The 23,569-nt window shown below is 37.5% G+C and overlaps 1 protein-coding gene across 9 annotated transcripts in view; it reads right to left on the minus strand.

The window, feature by feature from the left end:
* Positions 1 to 3,658: 3,658 nt before the first annotated feature.
* Positions 3,659 to 23,569, minus strand: part of NAV3 (neuron navigator 3) — a 598,387-nt gene continuing 578,476 nt past the window's right edge. For all 9 annotated transcript variants that reach the window (XM_086712755.1, XM_025927005.2, XM_025927006.2 and 6 more), the window contains 6 exons: positions 18,448 to 18,602; positions 17,334 to 17,405; positions 16,535 to 16,731; positions 15,199 to 15,317; positions 10,722 to 10,925; positions 3,659 to 6,241 (listed from right to left, as the gene is read on the minus strand). In XM_086712755.1, the coding sequence (XP_086568881.1) occupies positions 6,122 to 6,241; positions 10,722 to 10,925; positions 15,199 to 15,317; positions 16,535 to 16,731; positions 17,334 to 17,405; positions 18,448 to 18,602 (867 nt within the window). In that variant the 3' untranslated portion in view covers positions 3,659 to 6,121. The remainder of the gene's footprint in view (positions 6,242 to 10,721; positions 10,926 to 15,198; positions 15,318 to 16,534; positions 16,732 to 17,333; positions 17,406 to 18,447; positions 18,603 to 23,569) is intronic.

Below are 23,569 nucleotides of genomic sequence, written 5' to 3' on the forward strand. Positions count from 1 at the left end.
ATATATATACATATGTATATTATGTAAGATGATTATATATAATTTCTAGAAAAGCAAATAAATCAGACTCTTGACTCAGTCTGGAGGACCAGAAAGGCTTATCTAAGGTAATGGGATTGGAGACTGTGTAAAGGCCTTGGGGTAAAAGGAAGTAAATTACTGTAAAAGAAATATTGTTTCAAACCTAGTCTGGGACAAAATGTTATCGCTTGATATAATTAGCAATCTCCTTATTTGAATAGCTCAGAACTCTGGTAATTTGTTTCGCAATTTCCATAATTATTTAATTATTTATGGGATAAATATTGGTCTTGGGAAACCAGTCACTCCTGCCTCCACCCGACAATCAAGGGTGAAGGAGAGAAACTTTTAAATTGGCCCACTAGAGGTTTTTCCCATGTAGCAAGATTATAATAAAACTCTGACACATGCTCATAGGTAAATTGTCTGGAAAGCTGTGGTTATTGTCTCAGTGATTACTTCCATGTCTGCAATTAGGTTACAATAACAGAGAACAGAACCAAAATAGGGGCACTGGATGTGTGAAAAAGGCAGCTCAGGGAGAAGCAAAATCCAAGTTGAGAAAGGAATTGTCCTTTCATATTGGAATCATATTCATTAACACGAGATATAAAAGAGAGGGGGTGTGTGATCACATTTACATTTTATAAAGATCAGTCTTTCAATACTGGTGCTATCCGACAGGAATAGAAATATGTGTGTCACAAATACGGGCAACATATATTTAATGGTAAATTTTCTAGCAGCCACGTTAAAAAGGTAAAGAGAATCAGGTGAATTACTTAATTACTATACTTAATACAACCCAATATAAACAGTATTTTAAGATATAATCAATGTAAAAAATCATTTACTCCGTTGTTCATCAACTTAATACCATGCTATTCTAAAATATTAAGGTGAATTGTTAAAAGTTCCAGTGACAAAGGAAAGTTTATTATTATTTTTCACAATTTTATGGAAAACAGCTTGACAACTTTCATTTTCCTCTACTAAAATAATAGTTCAGGATGTCTTATGTTTAATTTCTATGAATATGTTTTCTTATTGGTGAACTCCTACCTAAGAGATAATGGATACTTGACAAAGAAATCCTCTGCATCATTATCCAGATCATTTCCACTAAACTAAAAATACTGCACTCTGTAATGAAATAGTTTACTTGTTGGTGTCACCCTACAACCCAATAAAGGAAAACACAACAGAAACTTCTTTTTTAAACATCTTCACTGATCAAAGACATAGAACTAGACATTTTTAAGGTGGCTTATTTCTTATAAAAACATAGGGCCTTTTAAATGTGAAAATCCAAAAGGCTGAAATGAAGACATTTGAATTTCTCCGAATTCAAATATAATTCATGTGATCATTCATTCTATCAGTGTCTGAAAACAATCTTATGAATAGATACTATAATTATCCCACTTTATAGGTGAGAAAATTGGATGGAAGACATGTTTTTAGCAAGACTCTAATATTACCAGTTTACAAATTGAATCCTGAGAATATGTTATACTACTGATATAATTCTTATCATGGCCGTGTCATTGCAGCAGCTAACATTTATTCCAAGTTTCATGAATGCTTGACATTGTTCTAAGTGCTTTACAGATCTTAACTCAGTCCTCCAACAGCCCTACAGGTTGGTATCCTTACTCTCTTTCTTTTCTACATGAGGAAATTAAATTAAAAGATAAATGCTTTTCTTTTTAAGTTTATTTTTAGAGAGAGAGAGAGTGAGTGAGTGAGAGATGCGAAGGGGCAGAGAGAGGGAGAGAGGGAGAGAGAGAACTGTGAGATCTCACGAACTGTGAGATCATGACCTGAGCCGAAATCAAGCGTTAGACACTTAACCAACTGAGCCCCTCTGGTGCCCCTCATTAAATCCTCTTTTAAACTTTTAGTTCTAAAATATGTTAAAGCAGAATAATTTTTGGGGGGTGCCTAATTTTTTAATTGAGATTATAAAAACTCCCTTTATATTAGAATTTTTTTTCAAAATACCTTAGGTACCAACTCCAGTAAATATAATGTATATTTGGATGATATAAGTAGGTTTTTGTAAAAATTTTTTTTTTCAACTTTTATTTATTTTTGGGACAGAGAGAGACAGAGCATGAACGGGGGAGGGGCAGAGAGAGAGGGAGACACGGAATCGGAAACAGGCTCCAGGCTCTGAGCCATCAGCCCAGAGCCCGACGCGGGGCTCGAACTCATGGACCGCGAGATCGCGACCTGGCTGAAGTCGGACGCTTAACCGACTGCGCCACCCAGGCGCCCCGATTTTTGTAAAAATTTTTAATGTGTATCTATTTTTTAGAGACAGATAGAGATGGGGAGGTGGGGGGGCGGGGAAAGGGCAGAGACACACACACAGAATCTGAAGCAGGCTCTAGGCTCTGAGCTATCAGCACAGAGCCTGATGTGGAGCTCGAGCTCATGAACTGCGAGATCATGACCTGAGCCAAAGTGGGACGCTCAACTGACTGAGCCACCCAGGTGCCCCAATATAAGTAGGGTTTTGAGTTTCTTAAAGTTTATTTATTGAGAGACAGAGAGAGCGTGAGCAGGGGAGGGGCAGAGAGAGAGGAGAGGGAGAATCCCAAGTAGGCTCCACGCGGTCAGTTTGCAAAGCCCGATGCAGGGCTTCAACCCACAAAACTGTAAGATCATGACCCTGAGCCAAAATCAAGAGTTGGATGCTTTTCTTTTCTTTTTGTTCTTTTTGAGAGTATTTATTTTTTTATCTAAATCAAAATTGGTGAACATACAGTGTAGTAATGATTTCAGCTATAGAATTTAGTGATTCCTCACTTACATAAAACACCCAGTGCGCATTCCAAAAAGTGCCCTCTTTAATGCCCATCACCCATTTAGCCCAACCCCCCACCCAACACCTCTCTAGCAACGCTCAGTTTGTTCCCTGAATTTAAGAGTCTCTAATAGTTGGGGCATCTGCGCGGCTCAGTTGGTTAAGTGGCTGACTCTTGATTTCGGCTCAGGTCATGATCTCACAGTTCGTGAGTTGGAGCTCCACAGCCAGCTCTCAGTTGACAGCGCAGAGCCTGTTTTGGATTCTCTGTCTCTCTTTCTCCCTCTGCCACCCTCCTCCTCAAAAGTAAACTTAAAAAGAAAAAAAAAGTCTCATGGTTTTCCTAAGAATTGGACGCTTAACCAACCAAGCCACCCAGGTGTAGAGAGAGCCGCCCTCTCTGCCCCTTCCACATGCTCTCTCTCTCTCAAAATAAGTATTTTAGAAAATCGAGGATTTAATGAAATATAAACAAAGAAACAATAAGTTGATTTAGGTAATATCAATATTCTATTTTATATCAATTCTTATTTTATAATCAAACATTTACACTAGTCAGAGTTTTCTAAAAATACTCACTGAATAAATTTCATTAAAAAATATTTCTAGTACCCTCAGTTCATTTCTAGTACCCTCAGTTTATTTATTTCTAGTACCCTCAGTTTATTTATTAAAACCTATGGGTTCTTTCTGTAAGATATAAAAAATGAAAATTTACACACATCCCTGTTGATGGCGTATTAATAGTACAAGCAACGTTTGAAGGCTTGACACTTTTGGCACATGGTTATTCAGTTTTTCTCCATACACAGACACCACACCTCGTTGTCAATAAATAATTCCACTTTAATGGCAAAGTAATAATTTAGACAGATACAGGGTGCACGTTTGCAAAAAAATATATGCAAGCTGGTTTACAAGCTAGAGGAACAATAAACCAATAGAAAATACATCATCCAGTTAAGTCCATTGACACCAAGTACTTATTGTCGGGGCTTTACAAAGACTACAAAACTTTTCAGATGATTTATTTCACTGTTTCTGCCTATTTACATGATATGTTACATCAAAAATGTACAAAATATAAAATGTTTACAGACAAATGTTTCACAAACTAGTTTAAGTTGTAAACTAGGTGAACCTACTGGGATGTATTGCAGGGATTTCTGTTTATGATCATGTTTGGACTGTGTTTCTCGAAATGGCAGGGAAAGATTAGCAATTGTTTTAGATCACGTATTATACAAGGGCAACTAGTCACTCATCCAGCTACATATAGTGATGTTTCAAAACAGCTTTGATCCATGTTTGAGGCTTCAAAGTCAGGGTGACAATTCTATGTGCATAAATTCGGTTCAGATTTCCCTTAGGGCAATAGCACCGGGTAGGACCTAGAGACTTAGAGACACTCTGAAAACTGCACAGATGTCTTGTGTTGTTATTGTTCTAGAGCAACTGACCCACGGGTGGTCACAGAGAGTAGCACCAATTGCACCTCCTGAAAGCAACATATTTTCACGTGCATAGAACAAGTCTACACCATGGCCTAGCCCTTCGGTTCTAAAAACTTAAAGACCCGTCCTGTGTATGGTGGTAACTTCTCCAATGATTCCCATCAGTTTTCATGCACTCTCTTTAAAGCCTGCCACAACAGATGCACTTTTGGACATTTTTCTTTTCCAAATACGTATTGGCTTCATGAACAGTTTTGAAGCATGCTCACTCTAGCACTGATAGCTCCTGCATAGTCATAACAACTGTAAGTACAGGACAAACACGCCGGATAATAACAGCTTCGAGGGTTTGCATTCTGTATTTGTTCGCAATGTACAGGAAATCTCAGCAAGCGAAACACCGCTTAACACCAACGGGATAAGATACATTTTCGTGTGTGTCTGTTTGGATTTGTGCGAGTTTTTAAAATGATTATTTACAATACCTACCCAGTAGACTGTGCAAATCTAACCTTCTTTTACAGTATAAACGCTTCCTCTTCCACAGTGACTACACTGCTTCAGTGTTCTTTAATGCTGAATTTCTCGTGTACGACAATAGCAATCGAAACAACATGCTCAAAACTAAGAGTAACAGTAATAAGAAGAAAAGGAATCGGGGAGGAAAGCCAGACAGTTGTGCTCATGTTGCATCTCCAAATCTCCCTCCTTCTAAAACTCTCTTGCCTATAACTGGATGGAGTTCAGCCACATGTCTTCGCTTTTAAGTGACGGTCAGAGAGGGTTTCCGGGTTACTTGAACATTTTGGAGAAAGGGCAATCTAAACACCCCAGGTAAAAATACTGATTTTTTTTTTTCTTCTAACCAATTCTTCCAAAAAAAAAAAAAAAAGATATATAGAGATGAGGCTATTGTATTAACTGGCATTGCTTGGTTGTAAATGAAAAGACAGTGGAAATTACCAGTGGTTTAGGATTTAAACCAGCTGTTAAACTGTTGTAGAAATCTGTTTTAAGGCAGTGAGACAGCACCATAGGAAATGTTCCTTCTTTCACTGAAAAGGCTCAAACGAACGAAGCCCTAAAAAAGCCTTTTGTCAGTGTCGACTAGTAATTGGTATAAAACTCTTGTTAAGGGAGTGGGCAGGTGGTTTACAAAGACCACTGTGGTAAAAACAACCTTATAAAACCTGTGACTCATACACGGAAAAGTGCGCGGAGCACATCGTGTGAACGTGGCAGTTAGGAATCACATTGGCACGTATCCAGCTCGCCGCAGTAGTGTTTTCCTGGCGGTAGCACAATTCCCTTTGTGCTGATGGAGGGCTGGCCTCGCGGCTGCATTTTGCAATGGGGTGAGCGCACCACACGAACACTACTGGAGCCCTGGGACCAGCACCATGTGGCACAAAGGAGGCTGGACGGAGAAGGGGCCCTGCCTGGGGAGGACGGCCCGTCAGAGGAAACGAAAGGAGGGGACAAAAAAAGGTCTGCACTGTAAACTTTTAAAGAGGAGAAAAATAAAGTCCAGTTTGGCTATCCCGTGTGCAATCTATTCGGTTGCCCTGTCATTAGGGTCCTTTCCAGTTGAGCAGTGGAGCCGTACGTCACTCCACGGATATAAAAATGCCTAGAAACAAAATAAAGTTAAGCTCCCATCTCAATTTAGCATCTTGGCGGTTCAGACTCGGTTCAGCTGCCTCCTTGGAGACCACAACTCTGGGTCAGGGCCCCTGACAGGGTGCTTTCATACTGGCAGTGGTTTAGTGAAAATACTTTACTTTTTACACATTTCGAAAAAGCATGAGTCTCTTCCCCTAACTTTTTTCACCCTCTAGAGAGTAGATTCGAGAGATGAGTCTAAAATGTCTTCTTGGTGGCTGGTGCTATCGCTGTCACAGCTTTGTGTGCCCGAGTAATTGGCTGCTTCTTGGAGTTTCATTAGCATATTCATCTGAAGAAAGAAAAAGAGACATCCATGTAGGCAGTGATGCAGTGAGCGAGCCAGCCCCACAAAACACACGGCCCTGAGCCACACGGAGGCACCGTCTCATCCCGTCCAAGTGAAACGGGAAAACAATCTGAGATTTTTATTAGTTGCCTCCAGCTCCTACACGGTTTCTCCCAAACACGGCTACGCCACCAAACCATAAGGACAAAACAGGGCCTCGAGACAGCTCTTTTATTTGGGGTCGTGAATGAATACTGCTCCAGCAGGGCGACTGGGAAGGAAACCCTATCACAGCTGGACATCTGGGCTCTTTGCTGGAGAGTTCGCCAAGCTGCCTAGCTTTTTGGCGGGGAGAAGCAGAAAGCATTGAATGGCAACGGAAAGTCGTGAATGTTCATACACACGCAGACGCGCACACTGGCGCCCACTCGCGCTCCCCTGAGAGAAGGAGGGGACGGAGGGGGATGAAGCCAGCTGCCGCACTCAAGCACACCATCTGCTGTTCAGGAGCTGACCTCCAAGGAGGTGAGTGAATGAAGCCGACCATGAGTGTTGGAAGAGGGAGAAGGAAAGAATCCCTGTCAAGTTTCTGACGTTGTTGCAATTTCTGGCTAAAATATGATTGCTACGCCACTGAAAACAAGAGCCGCCTTCTGGAACAGCAGCAGCTGTCTCAGGTCTCCCAGCTGATAGGACAATGGCAATATGTGTTCCAGTAAAAGGGGCATATGCGTGAAAGCACCTGGGGAGAAAGACAGCTAGCGTTTCCATGTCTTACAAAATAAAAGGCAGCCACCTTGCTTGGCTTGTGGTAAGATCTGCAGACCCACTTTGGAGACAAAAGAAAAATTGTTTAAAAGCAAATTGTGGATGGATTGTGCAACCATCTGAGAAAGCGCAGAAAAACTGGCACCTGTCTTCATGAAAGGAGTGGACTTGTTTTCTTGTCAAGGGATTCTATAAATTGTAATCATCTTTCTGTTGTTTAATGCAGACTAATGTATTATTTTATAAAGTCATCAAAGTTGTTCTTTTTTTTTTTTTTTCCAACCTAGAGAAATAGAGAATCTGATCCAAAAGAAAAAAAATCTTAAAAAAGGATCCCTTAGTGATACGTTAGGCTATGCATGCTTGCGGGCTCAGTGTAAAATGTGTGTTCAATAAATGCTTTTGAAATAAATGATAAACTGATAATCACCAATTACAGCAAGTATGCCTTTCTCACCCCAAGAAGTTCACAGTTTATAGCACATTTTAAAGTCATTTTCATATTCTTCAGGACAATATTTTTCAACATAATTGTTAGTCTAACTCTCTGAATTTATTCAATCAGCTACATACAGATTTGAAAGTAGTGACAATCTCTCAAACCCAATAAGGCAAAAAGCCAAATCTCCATCAACGCTTCCTCTCTCTGTCTCCCTCTCTCCCTCTCTCTCTCTCACCCACACACCCTAACCTCCATTCACATTCATACTGTCTCTCTCCTTTCTGGTGTCAATTCCTCCCACATTAGTCGCCAGCTGTATGTTCAAGCATTTGAGTAAAGAGAATTTGTGAAATGCAATTGTGTGTTGAGCGTCCTCCTGATTTACTAAGAGTAGAAATTGTAAATGAAGTCTGTTTAAAGGGTTATTATTCTATCTCACTCATAAATGTTTCAAATCGCTTGAATGCTGAATGCTATAAACGTTTTATGATATAACCGAAGTGTTATTAAAGTCTCAATCTATGAAAATTGTGCCATATAGTAAATACATTTTGTTAGAATAAGTTCCAAGTCTCAGATCCATAATAAATGTACACAAGGGATTTACTTTGCTTTCTCACAGTTCAGGTCAAAGGAGATTACAAGAGGGGGCAAGGTTACATCTGAACCAATAATCATGGGGATAAATCATTATTTTCTGCACAAGAATTTCCCTCCTCTCCTCTGCCTTGTCCTTGGTCAGGTCCTTATCACCCCTGCTATTTACAAATCTGCTGGGCTCCCAGCCTCCAGCCTCTCTCTTTTAATCTGTCCTCAGTTCTGTTACCAAAGTGATCTTTATAACTTGCAAATCTAGCTAAGGTAAATTAAGTGCCCTGCCCAAACACCTTTGGTAATGCCTCATTATCTGTGTGATTCCTTCAAAGATAAAAAAGCCTTGGGCATAATGTAGCAATTGCAGACTTTTGTAGCTTCAATTGTTCTTGCCCCTTTTGTTCTAATCTCACCAATCTGCATATAGCTTCCTAAACTCATCATTTTTATTATACTGTTTCACAGTTCCCCTGCTGCTTCCTTGATCTTGGATGTTCTCCAGCCAACCTTAATCTTGGATGTTCTCCAGCCAAGGATGAACTTCTATTCATCCTTCCAGATGCAGCTCAAGTATCTCCTTCTCTGTGAAGCTTTCTTCTAATCACTTCCTCAATGGACTCACAACTTCACCTAGCATGTGACTACTATTCTTTAACTATAATTTATATAAGTAGACATCTCTCTCCACTAATGGACTGTGAGCTTCTTGGGATCAGAAATGATATTTTATTTATGTCCTGACCACCAGGTCTTAGCCCTGAGTACATACTTATTAACACTTATGGAACTATGAATGAGTTTATTGATAATGAATCAAATACTGGGAGATGCATCAAAAACCTGAATCCTTGTTCATATCCAAATATGTATTTCTGGCATTAAATAGTGGATTTTTTCCCAAATACTTTTTATTTAGATTGGACCACAAATATATTTTACTTGATGTTAGTAATTATAGAATTACAACAAAATAAAAGCAGACCAAGAGGATATTTATTTTTTTATCAGAATATGCCTGATCCAAGATTTACTTTTAGATAAGTCTTCTATTTAACATTTCATAATCCCTGTTTCTTAAGATATTTAGTTGAGCAGCTGTTTAAGAATCAGATTTTTTTTAACCCTAATTTTCCCTCAGTATGGGAGATTCTGGACCTCTTTTCCACACTAGAAGACAAGAGCACTTAGAGCCAGGGAAGATTGCAGGGTTTAGCTGATGAGGAGTGTGGGAATTGGGAAAGCTGAGGGCATAACTTACTCTACAGTATAATTCTCAATACAAATGCTATAAAACCTCTCCCTACTGCAGACACAGTCTATCAACACTACAAAGGTAAGACTAGAAGTAATAAAAAAAATTCATATGTGATAACCCATACTTGTACTCTAAAGCTTATATTTACTGTTAAATGTTAACCATTCTGTAAGCAATTAATTAGTGTATGCTCACAATTATGTTGCATCCAAACCAATCCCTCTACCACTGTTGATTTCAAGCTATGTACAAGCTAAAGGGCCAGCTACCTGTAATAAAAATACAAGTCTAGGCCCTTAAGGATTTGATGGTCTAGAGCAAAAGTCCAATATAGGAAGTCCTATGTAGGAGTCCCCCAGACTCTAAGCAGGTCTATAAGTGTACTTCCATGACTCTATGGAAGCCTTTGAAATAGTATGCAAATTTTCCTGTGTGTGAGTGCACTTTGCTGGGGAAAAGATCTTAAAAATCTCTGAGGCTGTTCACATGTAACCCCCAAAATGTTAAGAATGGTCATCTGGGATGATAACGTTGTATATGTATTGGGGTTGAGGGTATAGGAATATTCCAGAAAATATCAAGTCATTTTATGTTCTTGGGTATAATCATAGGTTATGATTTTTAATCATTTTCTTTTTTGTTCATTTGTTTTAAGTAGCAAAATGGCTTTTTTTTTCAGTATCTTTTCTTCCTGTATGGAATGTGCAAGTCCAGTGATTTCTTTAGAATGGCAAGCTAATAAACACACTACATTTGATACCAATCTATATAAATGCATCTACAAACATAAAAAAATAAATACATAAAGATAAAATATTTTCCTAATAATACCCTTTACTTAATATTTTCAGAGTACTCATACTTTGGAGTTTTACTCATCTTTATGAAGCTACACACAATTGCAAATTAAGCAGGACAGGGAGAATCAGGGAGAATAAGTCCCCTTTGATTTCCAAGTCAGTTTATTCTTTACCACAGGCAACAAAAGACTAATTCTAAATTTAGTCAAACTAGTTGATATATGTAAAATATTCTTTAGTTCTCCAAGTGTATGTTACATTATTTTCTTTTTTAAAATTTAAACACAAAATTCAGTGTTCTCTTAAATACCTAGTGAATTGAGTCTGTAATGTTGAAGATTTATTAATTTATTTACACAGTTTTACACCTAATAAGATAAAAATTAGGGTCAAAGAATACGGCCTAGTTTTAGAGTTTCTTGATTTTTAAGCATTCAAGGTTGGCCTTTAAGAATTTCACCCAATGAAAGCAGGCCAAAGGTAAGAGTTAAAACTAAATACCTATATCAGGACAGTACCAAATCCTACCTAAGATAACTATATCCTTGGTACAAATGACTAAATAGTGATGACCACACACTGTAATTAAACTTATATTAGAAGGATCACACGTCAGTTTCTTACCAGAGGATCCCCTTCCGTGTCACTTTGTGGAATGTGCTTTGAGGTTGTGGCTTCCTTAGTGGCTATGCAGCCTTCGTACCCAACATCTTCTGGTCGCAACTGAAGTAATGCTGGACCATCCTGAGGCAGAGACGCTGAGCTCCATGGGTATGTGTCAAGCACCCACTTTGAGGGGTCTTCCCAAGGTGCCCGTTTCCCATACATCTAAAAAATGGTTACATATTTAATAAACATAAAATATATTTCTATTCAGTAAAACAGGTGACACTAACTTACTGATTCCTTTGCACCCTGAGTTCTTAGGGGCCTTTCAAGCGGACTGTGTCTGTGTACAACTTTTCAGATTATAAATACACATCTGTGTACATATCTCTCTCGAAACTTGAAGGAGAAACAAAATGAAGGCTGACCATTTGGGCTAGGTGGTGGTCACCATTTGGGAGACAGGGTGAGGGAGGTTTATGTAAAACGCATATAAATATCACGGCGCACATTTATCTTTATTAGTAATTTTATTAACCAAAAGAAAACTCACAGCTGAGAAAGGAATGTTCCAGTGAGGGAGAACTGAAACAAGGCATGCTAGACAGTAAACAGAGTTCTCTACTAAAGTGCACTTTGGGAAGATGATAAATCAAATAAGAGACTTTTTCTCTGTCAACCTCATTCTACTCAAACTTTCTTTGAAAATAAGGATCCTTTCTCTGATAGCCATTTTCTTTGGATTAATTTCCCCCAATAATTTCATTGTTCCCTGTAAAAACTCTTTTTAGATATATATTTATAACGTCAGTGGTAAAAGAAGAGAAAAATGGGAAATGGAAGGACTCAAGTGGAAGGAGAGTCAGTATGAAAGAGATAATAAAGCCTTGTTAAAGTACTGGCAGTGGATTCGAGGGGAGAAGACGAGTACAAGATATGCTAAAAGTTTTTTAAGCTGGAAGAAAAAATGAAACTATTAAGAAGGGCACACTGAAGAGAAAGGGGTAGAGGGGACTTTGTAAACAATCACAAGGCCGCAGGGGGGACAGAAAGACAAGCTAAAATGAAGAGGAGACAGCAGTAACATGGGCAAACTTGTTCTTTGATGTACTTCCCTTTCCTTGACCTGCTCGACTGAGGGCAATCCTGGTTACCAGGTGCATATTTGGTCCCAGATAGCATACTGTGAGCTGTTCTCTATGGCTTATTGTGGTTCAGTTAGACAAGAGCAAAATGGTGGACATTGACACCATAAAAGACACATGGATTGCCTTCGAATTATCTTTTGGGTTTCTCCTGGAGGAACTATGCAGGGTTGTGTCAGCCGTGACTTGAGAGAGAGAGAGAGAGAGAGATAGGAGGCCAGGTCCTGATATCTGTGTATTTCCTGGGAGATGATGGCAGGAGTAGCAATCCTAGATTTTTTTTTTTTTTTTTATATAGTTCTCTTGTTTTGGAGCAAAAGTTTTCTCTAGTTAAAAACCTGCTTTATAGATCTGTAAGACAAAACATGCTATACAAGTTAAGCTAATTGAACGAAAATTTACATTTCTTGGAAAATATATGTTACAAAAAGAATATGAAAGTCTAGAATCAACTGATGCCAACCTTTTAATGAATCACCAAGGAGAGCAAAATTGGAGGTGGCTAATAAAATGCTAAATTGGGGTGCCTGGGTGGCTCAGTCGGTTAAGTGTCCGACTTCAGCTTAGGTCATGATCTCATGGTTTGTGAGTTCAAGCCGCACGTCAGGCTCTGTGCTGACAGCTCAGAGCCTGGAGCCTGCTTTGGATTCTGTGTCTCCTTCTCTCTCTGCCCCTCCCCAACTTGTGCTCTGTCTCTGTCTCTCAAAAAAAAAAAAAAAAAAAGAAATGTAAAAAAAAAAAAAAGAAATGTTTTTATATTAAAATTAATAAATAAATAAATAAAATAAAATGCTAAATAGGTCCAATTCTATATTTCAGAGTAAAATAGATACTATATAAAAGTAATGGAAAGCAGATATAGTTAAGTATTTAGAATACTATAAGTAGATTGTTCACATTTCAAGAAAGGTAGAATCACCAGAATAAAAATCAGAATCCATTGTTATCACCAGAGGTTTTGTTTTTTTTTTTCCAACTAGAACATCTGGCAGAGAGTATCCCCATATGATTCCTCATCAAAGCATTCATTTAAAAAGAAATTTTTCCACTCCTCTCAACTCAGATTTTCATTTTTTGCAGTCAGGCTTTGTTTTTTCACCTCTTGTTCTAATTCAAGGTTTTGAATCCAAGGAAATGGTTTATAACACAGGCGATTCCCTTTCTTCCTGCTCTTACAGAAAACATATATGTGGACCGCCCCAGGAATATCATCTGCCAATGGATTTCTGGATTTCTTATCTCTCCATTGTGTTAGATTTCCCCCTCTACACTCCCTGCATCATGGTTGATTTAGTATCCACACTAACCTATTACTAAACATCTACACCCACAGCAAGAAACAAGACATTTCTACCCCTCTTCAAAAATAATTTTGAGGGGTGCCTGGGTGGCTCAGTTGGTTAAGTGACCGACTCTTGATTTTGGCTCAGGTCATGACTGAATGTAGATTGATGAGTTTAAGCCCACATTGGGCTCTTAACTGACAGTGCTGAGCCTGCTTACGATTCTCTCTCCCTGCCCCTCCCCTACTTGTGCGCATGCACGCTTGTCTCTCTCTCAAAATAAGTGAACTTAAAAAATTGGTAATTTTGAAATATCTCCCAGTTTTAGTCTGGGAAACACATTACTCTAATGGTCATACGTTTGCCTAAATGGAAGCTGTATAAAATTATAATTTTCAGAATAGTGTTTTATAAATAATACTGATTAAAATATTAAAAAAAGAACTTATGTACTTTTTTTTAAGTTTATTTATTTTGAGAGAGAGAGAGAGAGAGAGAGAGAGAGAGAGAGAGAGAGAGAGACCATGAGTGGGGGAGGGGCAGAGAGAGACGGAGACAGAGAATCCCAAGCAGGCTCTGCATTGTCTGCACGGAGCCTAACATGGGGCTCGGATCCATAAACCCTGACATCATGACCTGAGCAGAAACCAAGAGTCAGATGCTTAACTGATTGAACCACCCAGGCACCCTAGAACTTATGCCCTTTTCAAAAATGATATCTAAGGAAGCTCAGTATTCTTAGGTATTAATGTTTTTGAGTTTGTAAAAGCTTCTTTTTCTTTATATGTATTAGCAAGTACAAAATAAAGAGAATTTTATATATAAAGACTTGGATGATAGCTTATTAATACTGAAACTATCTGAAGAAAGCATATAATTCATTTAGATATTGGTTTTCATAATTATGACTTCTAGAATATTATACATTTTCATATAATTTTTTTTTGCATAAATGATTGAAATTGAGAGACTCACATCTTAGCCTAATAGTTTTAGAGGAATCCAGAAAAGTGATATATTATACTTAAAAAACAGAAACCTTTGGTATAGTCTTTTATTTTGTTGAAACCATTTACTGGCGCTAGATTGGCTCATACTCTTAAAATACGAAAATGGATTATTTAAATCTGCAAACCAGTTGATAGCATTCTCTAGGGTTATTATCTCTGAACATCCTCATCCACATAATATTTATCATGTTTACCAGAACCATCATGATGGTTCCAAATGCTGCCAGACTGTTATACTAGGTGAGGAGAGCATGCTGGGAAAGAAAGGGGAAGGACACTGCAAATGGCAAGATTTCATTCTTTTTGATCCTACCATAGTTTTCATTTATTTTACTTTTAATTTTTTTAGTGTTTGTTTACTTTTTGAGAGTGAGTGAGCATGAGTGGGGGAGGGGCAGAGAGAGGGAGACACAGAATCTCCTGAAGCAGGCTCCAGGTGCTGAGATGTCAGCACAGAGCCTGACACAGGGCTTGAACCCATAAACTGTGAGATCAAGACTGAGCCGAAGTCAGACGCTTTACCGACTGAGCCATCCAGGCCCTCCCCTACCATAGCTTTTAAAAAGTCAACTGCCTTAGAATTTAGAGCACTCCCTCAAGATAGTAAAGGATCTTACAAGTGACGTTAAAGGGCTTCAAAAAATGAAACATGCTAAAAACAGGGAACCTGTAAGCAAAAACTATTTGTTGCAAATTACATGATAAAAGAATAAGTGTTCAAGACCCATGTAAACATGCCTGTCTTATAAGATGTAGCACTGTCCAATTAACTGGCTATCAACTAACTGCTATTATCCATGGCAATAAATTTGGCTTTAAATGGGTGGTTGTTGGAATAAGTGTTTTCTCTTTCTTCTACATATTTATTCTCAGAAGAGAACACATAGATAAATAAAGTGCGATATATTAGCTGATCTTTAGAATTTTCCCAGTATTTTTATGTAGTTCATGCCTTCAGTTTTCTGTACATATACTGAGAGAAAAAAGTGTTTTTGGCTTTCAAAAGGATGATATTATTTGTTTGTTTTTAAACAGTAAAGAAAATTGGGTGCTATACCTGAAGACCTTCTCTCACTGCTTCCAGAATGTAAGGAACCAAAGAATAGTTCCAGAGATCCATGAACCAAACTCTAGAAGCTTCTACATCCATAGGGCAAGGAAGGAAAAGTCGGGGACCTAAGAAGAAGAAAACAAACCATTTTTGAGAAGCATTACATTTAACAACCTGAACACATAAATATTCAGACATCATTTTTTGGGAAGTAATAATATGCCTTGCAGGATTCTTAAGAAATTATAATCTTGCCCAGCTTGATTATTATCAAAGTACATTTTACTGATGACTCACTCTTCTGAATTCCCCTTCCTTTGACCCTAAAATCTTAATCTAAAATATAATATATTAGAGTTGGAGAAACCTTACATGTCATAATCCAAACCCCATGCCCCATTTTACAGATAATGAAACTGAGCTGAAATAAACTGCCAAATATAAAATATGTCATTATTTGCAGAAACGGGACTCAGCTTTGGTCTTCTGATCTCAAATGTTAAATTCTTCTTCTCATTTACATTGTATCTTATTGACTGCATCTTTATGATCCATCAGTATGGGAAAGAGACTTTTATACATGCAATTTAAGGAGGAATAGAAAAATAAACATCTTTATGTCAACTAACAGGAAGTAATTCAGTTTTATCTCAATGAAAAATATAAAACAACTTCAATTATCCATAAAACACCTAAAGTGTTTCTAACTAAAATCTTCTCTCACAACTATATTTGATGTGAATCACTGATTAAAATTTGTTTTTAGGGGTGGCTGGGTGGCTCAGTCGGTTAAGTGGCTGTCTTCGGCTCAGGTCATGATCTTGCAGTCCATGAGTTCAAGTCCCGCGTCAGGCTCTGTGCTGATAGCTCAGAGCCTGGAGCCTGCTTCTGTTTCTGTGTCTTCCTCTCTTTCTGCCCCCCCCCCCATTCATGCTCTCTCTCTCTCTCTCTCTCTCTCTCTCTCTGCCTTTCAAAAATGAATAAATGTTAAAAAAAATTTTAAATAAAAAAATAAAATAAAATTTGTTTTTAGCATAAGAAAGGACTTGAAACAGATAACAATTTATTTCAAATGATTATCTGATTTTTAAATATTTGTCTATGTTAAACTTATTTGATTTCAGTCAAATCTTAGGAAACCATAATTGTCAGCCAAAATGAATGTAATCAGAGATATAAAGCTTACAAGAAGGCAAACTTTCAGAAGGGAAAGAGAAAACTTAAATCTTTGGAAGCCTGAAAAAATTAGCTTCACTTGTTATTTTCTACCATCCAATCTGGCCATCTTCAGCACCGTACTCTTAGTTCCTGGAAAATGGCATATTGCAATTTTGGAACTCACCAATGGTAACATCAGAAGAACTGTGTGTTTCCAAAAAACTGTTGAGATGATGCCATGTCTTAGGAATCCAATCTATAATTTTGACTAAGTCGTTATTGCGTATATTCCTTTCAATTTCTATCTCTATCAGTTTTCTTCGAAGATATCTGCCTAAAAATCCTTTCACTGGTTCTGTGTGGTTTGCGCATAGCACCCACCTACAAAAAGGAAAAAAAATCATAAATCTTTAAATAAATTAAGTTTTAAGCCCACAGCATTCTCTTTCCAATTAAAATTAAGAATGTTCCTATTTTAATTGGTGGCTCACTTTAATGCTCAAAGGGGTTACAGATCCATTAGCATTAGAGGCATATAAAGCAACTAACTTTTCTTTTTGAGCTAAAGGGAAGCTCTTGTGTGTCAGAAGTGAGTGGGAGTATACACGCTGAGTCGTCTTCTGTAGGAGAATCACAAATCCTGAAATAGGAACTCTCTTCACATTCCTCACACTTAGAAGAAAAATGCTCTACTTTAGCTGGTGACAATGCGAGCAGGACAAACATTTCTTTCCTTTTCTTTTCTCTCTCTCTCTCTCTTGTTTTTAAAGAAACACTTCTGATTATGGTTGAGGATTACAAAACGTCTGCTCGAGAAAGAATGTCAGAAGAAGTGAGAATTATTTTCACACCACAGGTCACCATGGGCAGGAGTTGTCAATGTACAAATGGAAGAACACTAACCAAAAGCAAAGAGAAAGAGATGCTACAAAAAAATAAAATAAATAATAATAACAAAAGTAAAACATTCGGTTTATCTTTACCTGAAATTGTGATGCAACTCTAGATTTGGTGATGAAGAAACTCCCTGATTCATTGTTCCAATAATATATGGACTGGAAAATAAAATAAAATGTGTGGATGTACTGAAGGTAAAAGAGATTAGTACATTAAAATTGCCTTAAGAAAAAATTTAGGTAAATATGGATTATTCCATTTTAACATTAGGCTTTAAAAGGGTAATACTGTCATGTTAGGTTGAAAAATAACAAAGAACATTGAGCGGAAATTTGGATTTGGGAGTCTAATTTCAGGTCTGGCATCCTAGGAGAATTCTTGTACCTTTCTGAGTCTGAGTTTACTCATCTATAAGATAAAAAGGTTAGATAGAATAATCACAGTAGCCTCATTTCACTAAGATATCTTATGGCTCTTACGATTATAATCAAATGCATTAATTTTTCCTTTTTTTATTATTTCATAGATATTTTAAAGTTTCTTAATAACATGAGAAAACTTGCATTCTTGTTTCAGTGCTTATCTTATGCTGATCTATTTTTAGCATTTAAAAAATCTCTAGCAGAGATTAATTGGGATATTTGCACCATTAAAACTAATATTTAGCTTGCTCATGTATACCCTTTCTTTAGAGGCCATACTATAGTGAATCTTTAGTGGGTTTTCAGATTTTTTTATATCCGACTTCAACCTTTTACTTTCAGAGTAAATAGTTAAAAATTAGACTCATTAATGGAAAGAGATATATCTGAATGCATTAAGTTTATCTTTATGGGAAGGATGAATTGAAACTTTGATATAGAGTAAAAATGAAACCAGAGCCCTAAAGCTTCATTTTAGTTCTTCATTTCCTTGATCCATTCTGTCATGGATACTGGTCTCCCAGACCTTCAGCATATCTGTAGAAGCTAACACCATCAAGTAAAACATGTTTCCATAAAAGTTGCCTGGGACTAAGTGTTGAAGGAATAAACAGACGTTTGAAAAAATGCACAGGGAGTTTTTAAAAATGCTTTATAATATTAATGAAGCTTCTCACATTAATAGCATCCACTGAAAACCATGGGTTTTAAAAGGTGTAAAGGCATAAGAAAGCAAATTTTATTATCATTTCATCATTCAAACCTTTCATAAGCATACCATTTGTTGTATTTACAGTTGAGAAAACCATTGAAGATATCACTCAAAGAGCCCACATGATGAAGATTATCAAGAATTATTACAACAGGGAGTTCTACACCATTATTATCAGCACTGCACTGTTCAGCCAGGTTAGCTAGATACTGTTGCAACTCCTTGAAAAAAAAAAAAGAAAACAAATATTAATGATAAATTTATATCAGTGGTAAGCAATTCATCGTTTAGGAAGAGCACACTTTGTCTTCCATCCAGTATCTTTTAAAAACCCATAGGTCATTCCAGTGATATAAAACTTTATTCTACAAAACAAAAAAACATATGATGCTGAAAGGATATATTTTATAAAGAAACGAGCAAAGAGAAAAGCCAATACACAACGCCTGCAGCAAATATAAAACTTTAAACACAAAAGCATGTTTTCCAGTTGTTGTCTCCCCTTAAGAAAGAGCAAAACAAACAAACAAACAAACAAATAAATAAGAGTGAGGGAGAGAGAGAGAGAATTCTGGATATGAACTCTTACAATAAACCACAAACATCAAGACAAATACCATTCTTGCTTTTGGTATTAAAATGATAAAAGTGGATTTAAGCAAACCTTGTAATTTCAAAGCTAGAATAAATCCAAAATGGCACAGCTAAGTTTGTGCTAATACTTCAACTATTTTAATTCCAATTTATTTTGATAGGATGCATGAAAGCACCGCCCCAGGACTTAGCCAAAAGTGTGGTTATTTACTTATCTATAATCTGCATGAAACTTCCGTGATTTTAAACAAAGACAAAAATTTTTATATTTCACTGGGTCACTTGACATCAGCATTTCTTCAACTTCTTGAGTTTTTTAACAGGTATTATTCCTTTCTGATAGCTTTTAATCTAAATATGATAACCGGTTTACTGTTTGACTGCTCTCACAGATGGGTAGACCAGGAACATAATTAGTTTTCTTAGAATTATCCTAATCAGTAAGAGCATTTCCATAATATTTGCATATTTACAATGACATTTTCAATTTGTAGATCTTGCTCAGGGTTAAAAAACAATTCCATGATTCCAATTTTTGCCTGCCAGTAAATATCTGAACTCCTCACCCTAGATGCCACCTCTCTCTGTCTGTAATACCATTTTCAGAACTAAAAGCAGAAAAGGATAAGGGCACCCGGGGGGCTGAGTCAGTTAAGTGTCCAACTCTTGATTTTGGGTCAGGTCTTGATCTTATGGTTTGTAAGTTGAAGGCCCAGATTGGGCTTTGTGCTGACGGTGTGGAGCCTGCTTGGGATTCTGTCTCCCTCTCTCTCTGTCCCTCCCCCACTTGCTCTCTATTTCTCTCAAAATAAATAAAAATAAACTTGAAAAGAAAGGAGAAAAGGCTACAAGCAATGGCCAGGATTCTGAGGCATTTAGTAATATATTCATTTAAGTTTAAATATAAAATTTGTTAGGAAAACTAATGCACTATTAATCTTATATTGAGCCAATCACATTGAATAAATATTGCCTAAATCAGAGAATACAGAAAAAAATGTTCAAACTAATGAATGGTCTGGACAATTTCATTTACCTTAAAAGACAAAAATGGAATTTATATCAATAATCTAACTATATTAAGTCATTCATTGATTTATAAAATATTGACTGCCTCTCTATTACGTTCTTAGTCCTAGACAAACCCCTGGAGTATACAAAAATAATGAATCACTGCTCAAGTTAGTTTAACATGAATTATGAACTGAATCAAGTACTTTTTTGAGCATAGAGGTTAAAAAAGTCTTCCCTCGTAGGCTTTAAGAATGTCACGTTAGGTACTAAAATTTAAATATGATAAATCATTTGAAAACAAGGTACTAGTGTATTAGGAGCTGTGAGAGGTCAGGGGAGGAGATTTTGCCTAGGTAGTGGGTATCAAGGAAAACCTTCCAGAAGAGGTATGCTGGAACTTGGGTGGTAGAAACAGCCACAACTAATAAATTCACAAAATGAAATGTAAAACATCCCATGAGAAAGGTTAAAGGAGGGATGTGGCCTGTAGAAGGAAAAAGGATTAATTCCAACTGGGGGATCCTGGTGGACTCCAGAGCAAGGTAGAATTCGAGATGAATTTTGAACAATGAATGGGCTTCCAAATGAAAAGTATGTAGTTAATCTATCCTTTCAAAATAGCTTTAGCAAGCACCTATTATGTTCCAGGTACTCTGGCACTAAGGATTCCAAGATAATCTCTGCATTCCAGGAATTCAGAGTTGATAAGCAGAAAGGCAGGTCAACAAGTAAATCAAAAACACAGTGTGGTTAACGAAATGCACAAAACACTACAGGGACATTTAAGAGAGGCACCTGATCCAGGCTTGTTGTTCGGGAAACAACAGGGTACATGGGGACAAATTATTGAAGTCCAAATAATAAGGAGTGAAAGCTGGACGGTATGAGCATATGATGTGCTTGGGGAAATAAGTGTTCTGTTGTTGCAAGAGAAATGGTACATGGTACTGATGGTTGCAATAAAAAAGAAAATAGAAAAACTTTGAGTCTGTGCAGAAAAATTTGGATCTTACTATATAAACAAATGAGAACCATTGACATGTTCTTTTCAGTAGGGAAAGGGCAGTTTATTTATCAAAGGAAACACAAATATGAAGGAGATGATGATTAATTAGAAATGGGAAAAACACTCAAGAGCCTATTGCCTACAATAGAGGGTTACACATGTGTGTGTATAAAAACAAAACAAAACAAATTCACAGTAAAAATATATCAAAAAAGCATACACATAAGATTTTGTTCAGAGCATGTAAACCTTACTTGTACTGCTGGGAAAGACTTCCTGGTAGTAGTATTATTTGATATTAACCTTTTATTTTTAATATTAGGTAATGTTTTGATACTTAAAAAGTGGAAGAAGAGCTTTCCAATTAGAGGGAGAAGAATAATCAAAGGCCGAAGTGCACGCGCGCGCGCGCACACACACACACACACACACACACACACACACACACACGTAGTATCCAAGCAGGAAAGAACTAGTAGAATATGTTTTGCGTATATGAATAATGGTAAGTAAATTGGAAAGAAGAGTTTGCAACCCTGAATGATTTGAAAGGTTACCGGACTTTTCCCGTCAGCAACAAAGAAACATTGAATGTTTGTCTGGGGTTCTGAGCAATGTAGCCAGGATCATGATTTCAAAGTATGGTAAGTATAGTGTAAAGGAGGAACAGAAACCAGTCAAAGAGAATAACAAAATTGTTGAAGCCAAGAGACACTATGGGATTCAGTAGGGATAGTAGAAGTGTGGGAAGATTTTTGATCTAGTATGGAAAGCAGTGGGAAAACATTGCAGGATTTTAATGCAGTCAGACTTCAACAGTGGAAAAATATTCTGTTTTCCATGAGGTGAAGGGATAAATGCATAAAGAGAAAAGGAAAATTTAAAAAAAAATTTTTTTTCAACGTTTATTTATTTTTGGGACAGAGACAGAGCATGAACGGGGGAGGGGCAGAGAGAGAGGGAGACACAGAATCGGAAGCAGGCTCCAGGCTCTGAGCCATCAGCCCAGAGCCTGACGCGGGGCTCGAACTCCCGGACCGCGAGATCGTACCTGGCTGAAGTCGGACGCTTAACCGACTGCGCCACCCAGGCGCCCCGAGAAAAGGAAAATTTAATAGAACTTTTGAATCAAGCAATTAGAAGACAATTGCAGTCATCCAAGTGATAAGTGTTAATTTGGGTGGGAGGGTGGTGGTACTGGAGATGGATGGAAAAAGATGGATTTAATATTTTTCAGAGCTGAAACTGGGTTTTCTAAATATGTGCACCTCGTATGCTGATAGAAACATATGTGTAAGCTAAGGGAAAGGCCTACTATTTGGAAGAGTCGGCATGGCTAACAGTGTCCAACTGGAGTCAACACAAGTTGAAACCAGGAGAGTCATCCAGGGGAAAACAAATGGGAGATAATAGAATGTTGGGGTATATTTTCATTTACTGGTAGGTGAAGGAAAACAGTCAGTGAACGAGACTTTTAAAGAGCTTACTAGAGGGAAAGAAGAAAACCCGGAGAGAATTATAAATCATGAAAATTAGAGGGATTTCTAGAAAGGGAAGATTACCTACAGCAATTTGCTATACATCAGCAAAAACCAGAGAGAGAGAAAAGATGCCAAGGGCAATGAACTTGGTAATTAAGACATCACTGAGTGATTTTGGAAAAGAAGGGCCATTAGATTCTATTATAATTCTCTCATCTTGAGAAAGGTAGTAGACCTCTTTGGGTACCTAATGAAAGCTGTAGGCCAGTTGCGAGTGGAAATACGGATACACAAATAATTTTGTCATATAACTTAAAAGAGTTTTTCTCAGACCCCTTTGAAATCACTTTATGATCCCCGCTGTAGCTTAATTGGTTTTAAATGTTAGATTGAAGTATTGATGCATTAGCATTAAAAGTTTCATGTCCAAGATCTAATTAAGCAAAGGAAAACAGGTATATCTACCAGATGGACACTGATAATGAGATGAATCTCATACTTTGAAAATACACATGGAAACCTGCAGTTATATAAAACTGTTGATCATTGCTTTCTCTGGTTTTGACTCCAGACACATCAAAAATGAATCTGCCAAGTCCAGTTTTCTGATCTTTTCCTACCTAACATTCCAAGTGTTCTCAGCTGGCCACGTATTATTTACTAAATCCATCTCTAGCCTTCTGGGCCCGCTACATCAAATGTCACAAAGTGTAATTGTTTATGTGTACCGCTCTCGATCAAAACATTCCAGCTGGCAGTTTGAGGGAGGGCTGGGACAATGGGAAGAGGACAGAATGTAAGATGCAGAGGTACCGAACACATGAAAAGATTTTTTCCATTTCATGGTTTTATTGTTCGATTTTTTTTAATCCGCAAGTGCCTTTTGGCTTTGTCTCTTCCGTGTTATCTGCAGCAAAGCATAATGCACGTCAGCCATTACACGGCTTCATTTTTCAGAGATGGGGTCTATTATTTCATGCCTCATTCACACGTTACTTTAGTAACTCCACACTGCTAGCAGCTGTCCCTCAGTCTCAGCTAGTCATCCCTAGTCCTTTATAGCCGTCCCACCACCCCCACCTCACAAAAAAGC

The sequence above is a fragment of the Puma concolor genome, chromosome B4 (assembly GCF_028749965.1).
Source record: "Puma concolor isolate L17-30 chromosome B4, mPumCon1.1.hap2, whole genome shotgun sequence".
In the NCBI taxonomy this organism is placed as follows: domain Eukaryota; kingdom Metazoa; phylum Chordata; class Mammalia; order Carnivora; family Felidae; genus Puma; species Puma concolor.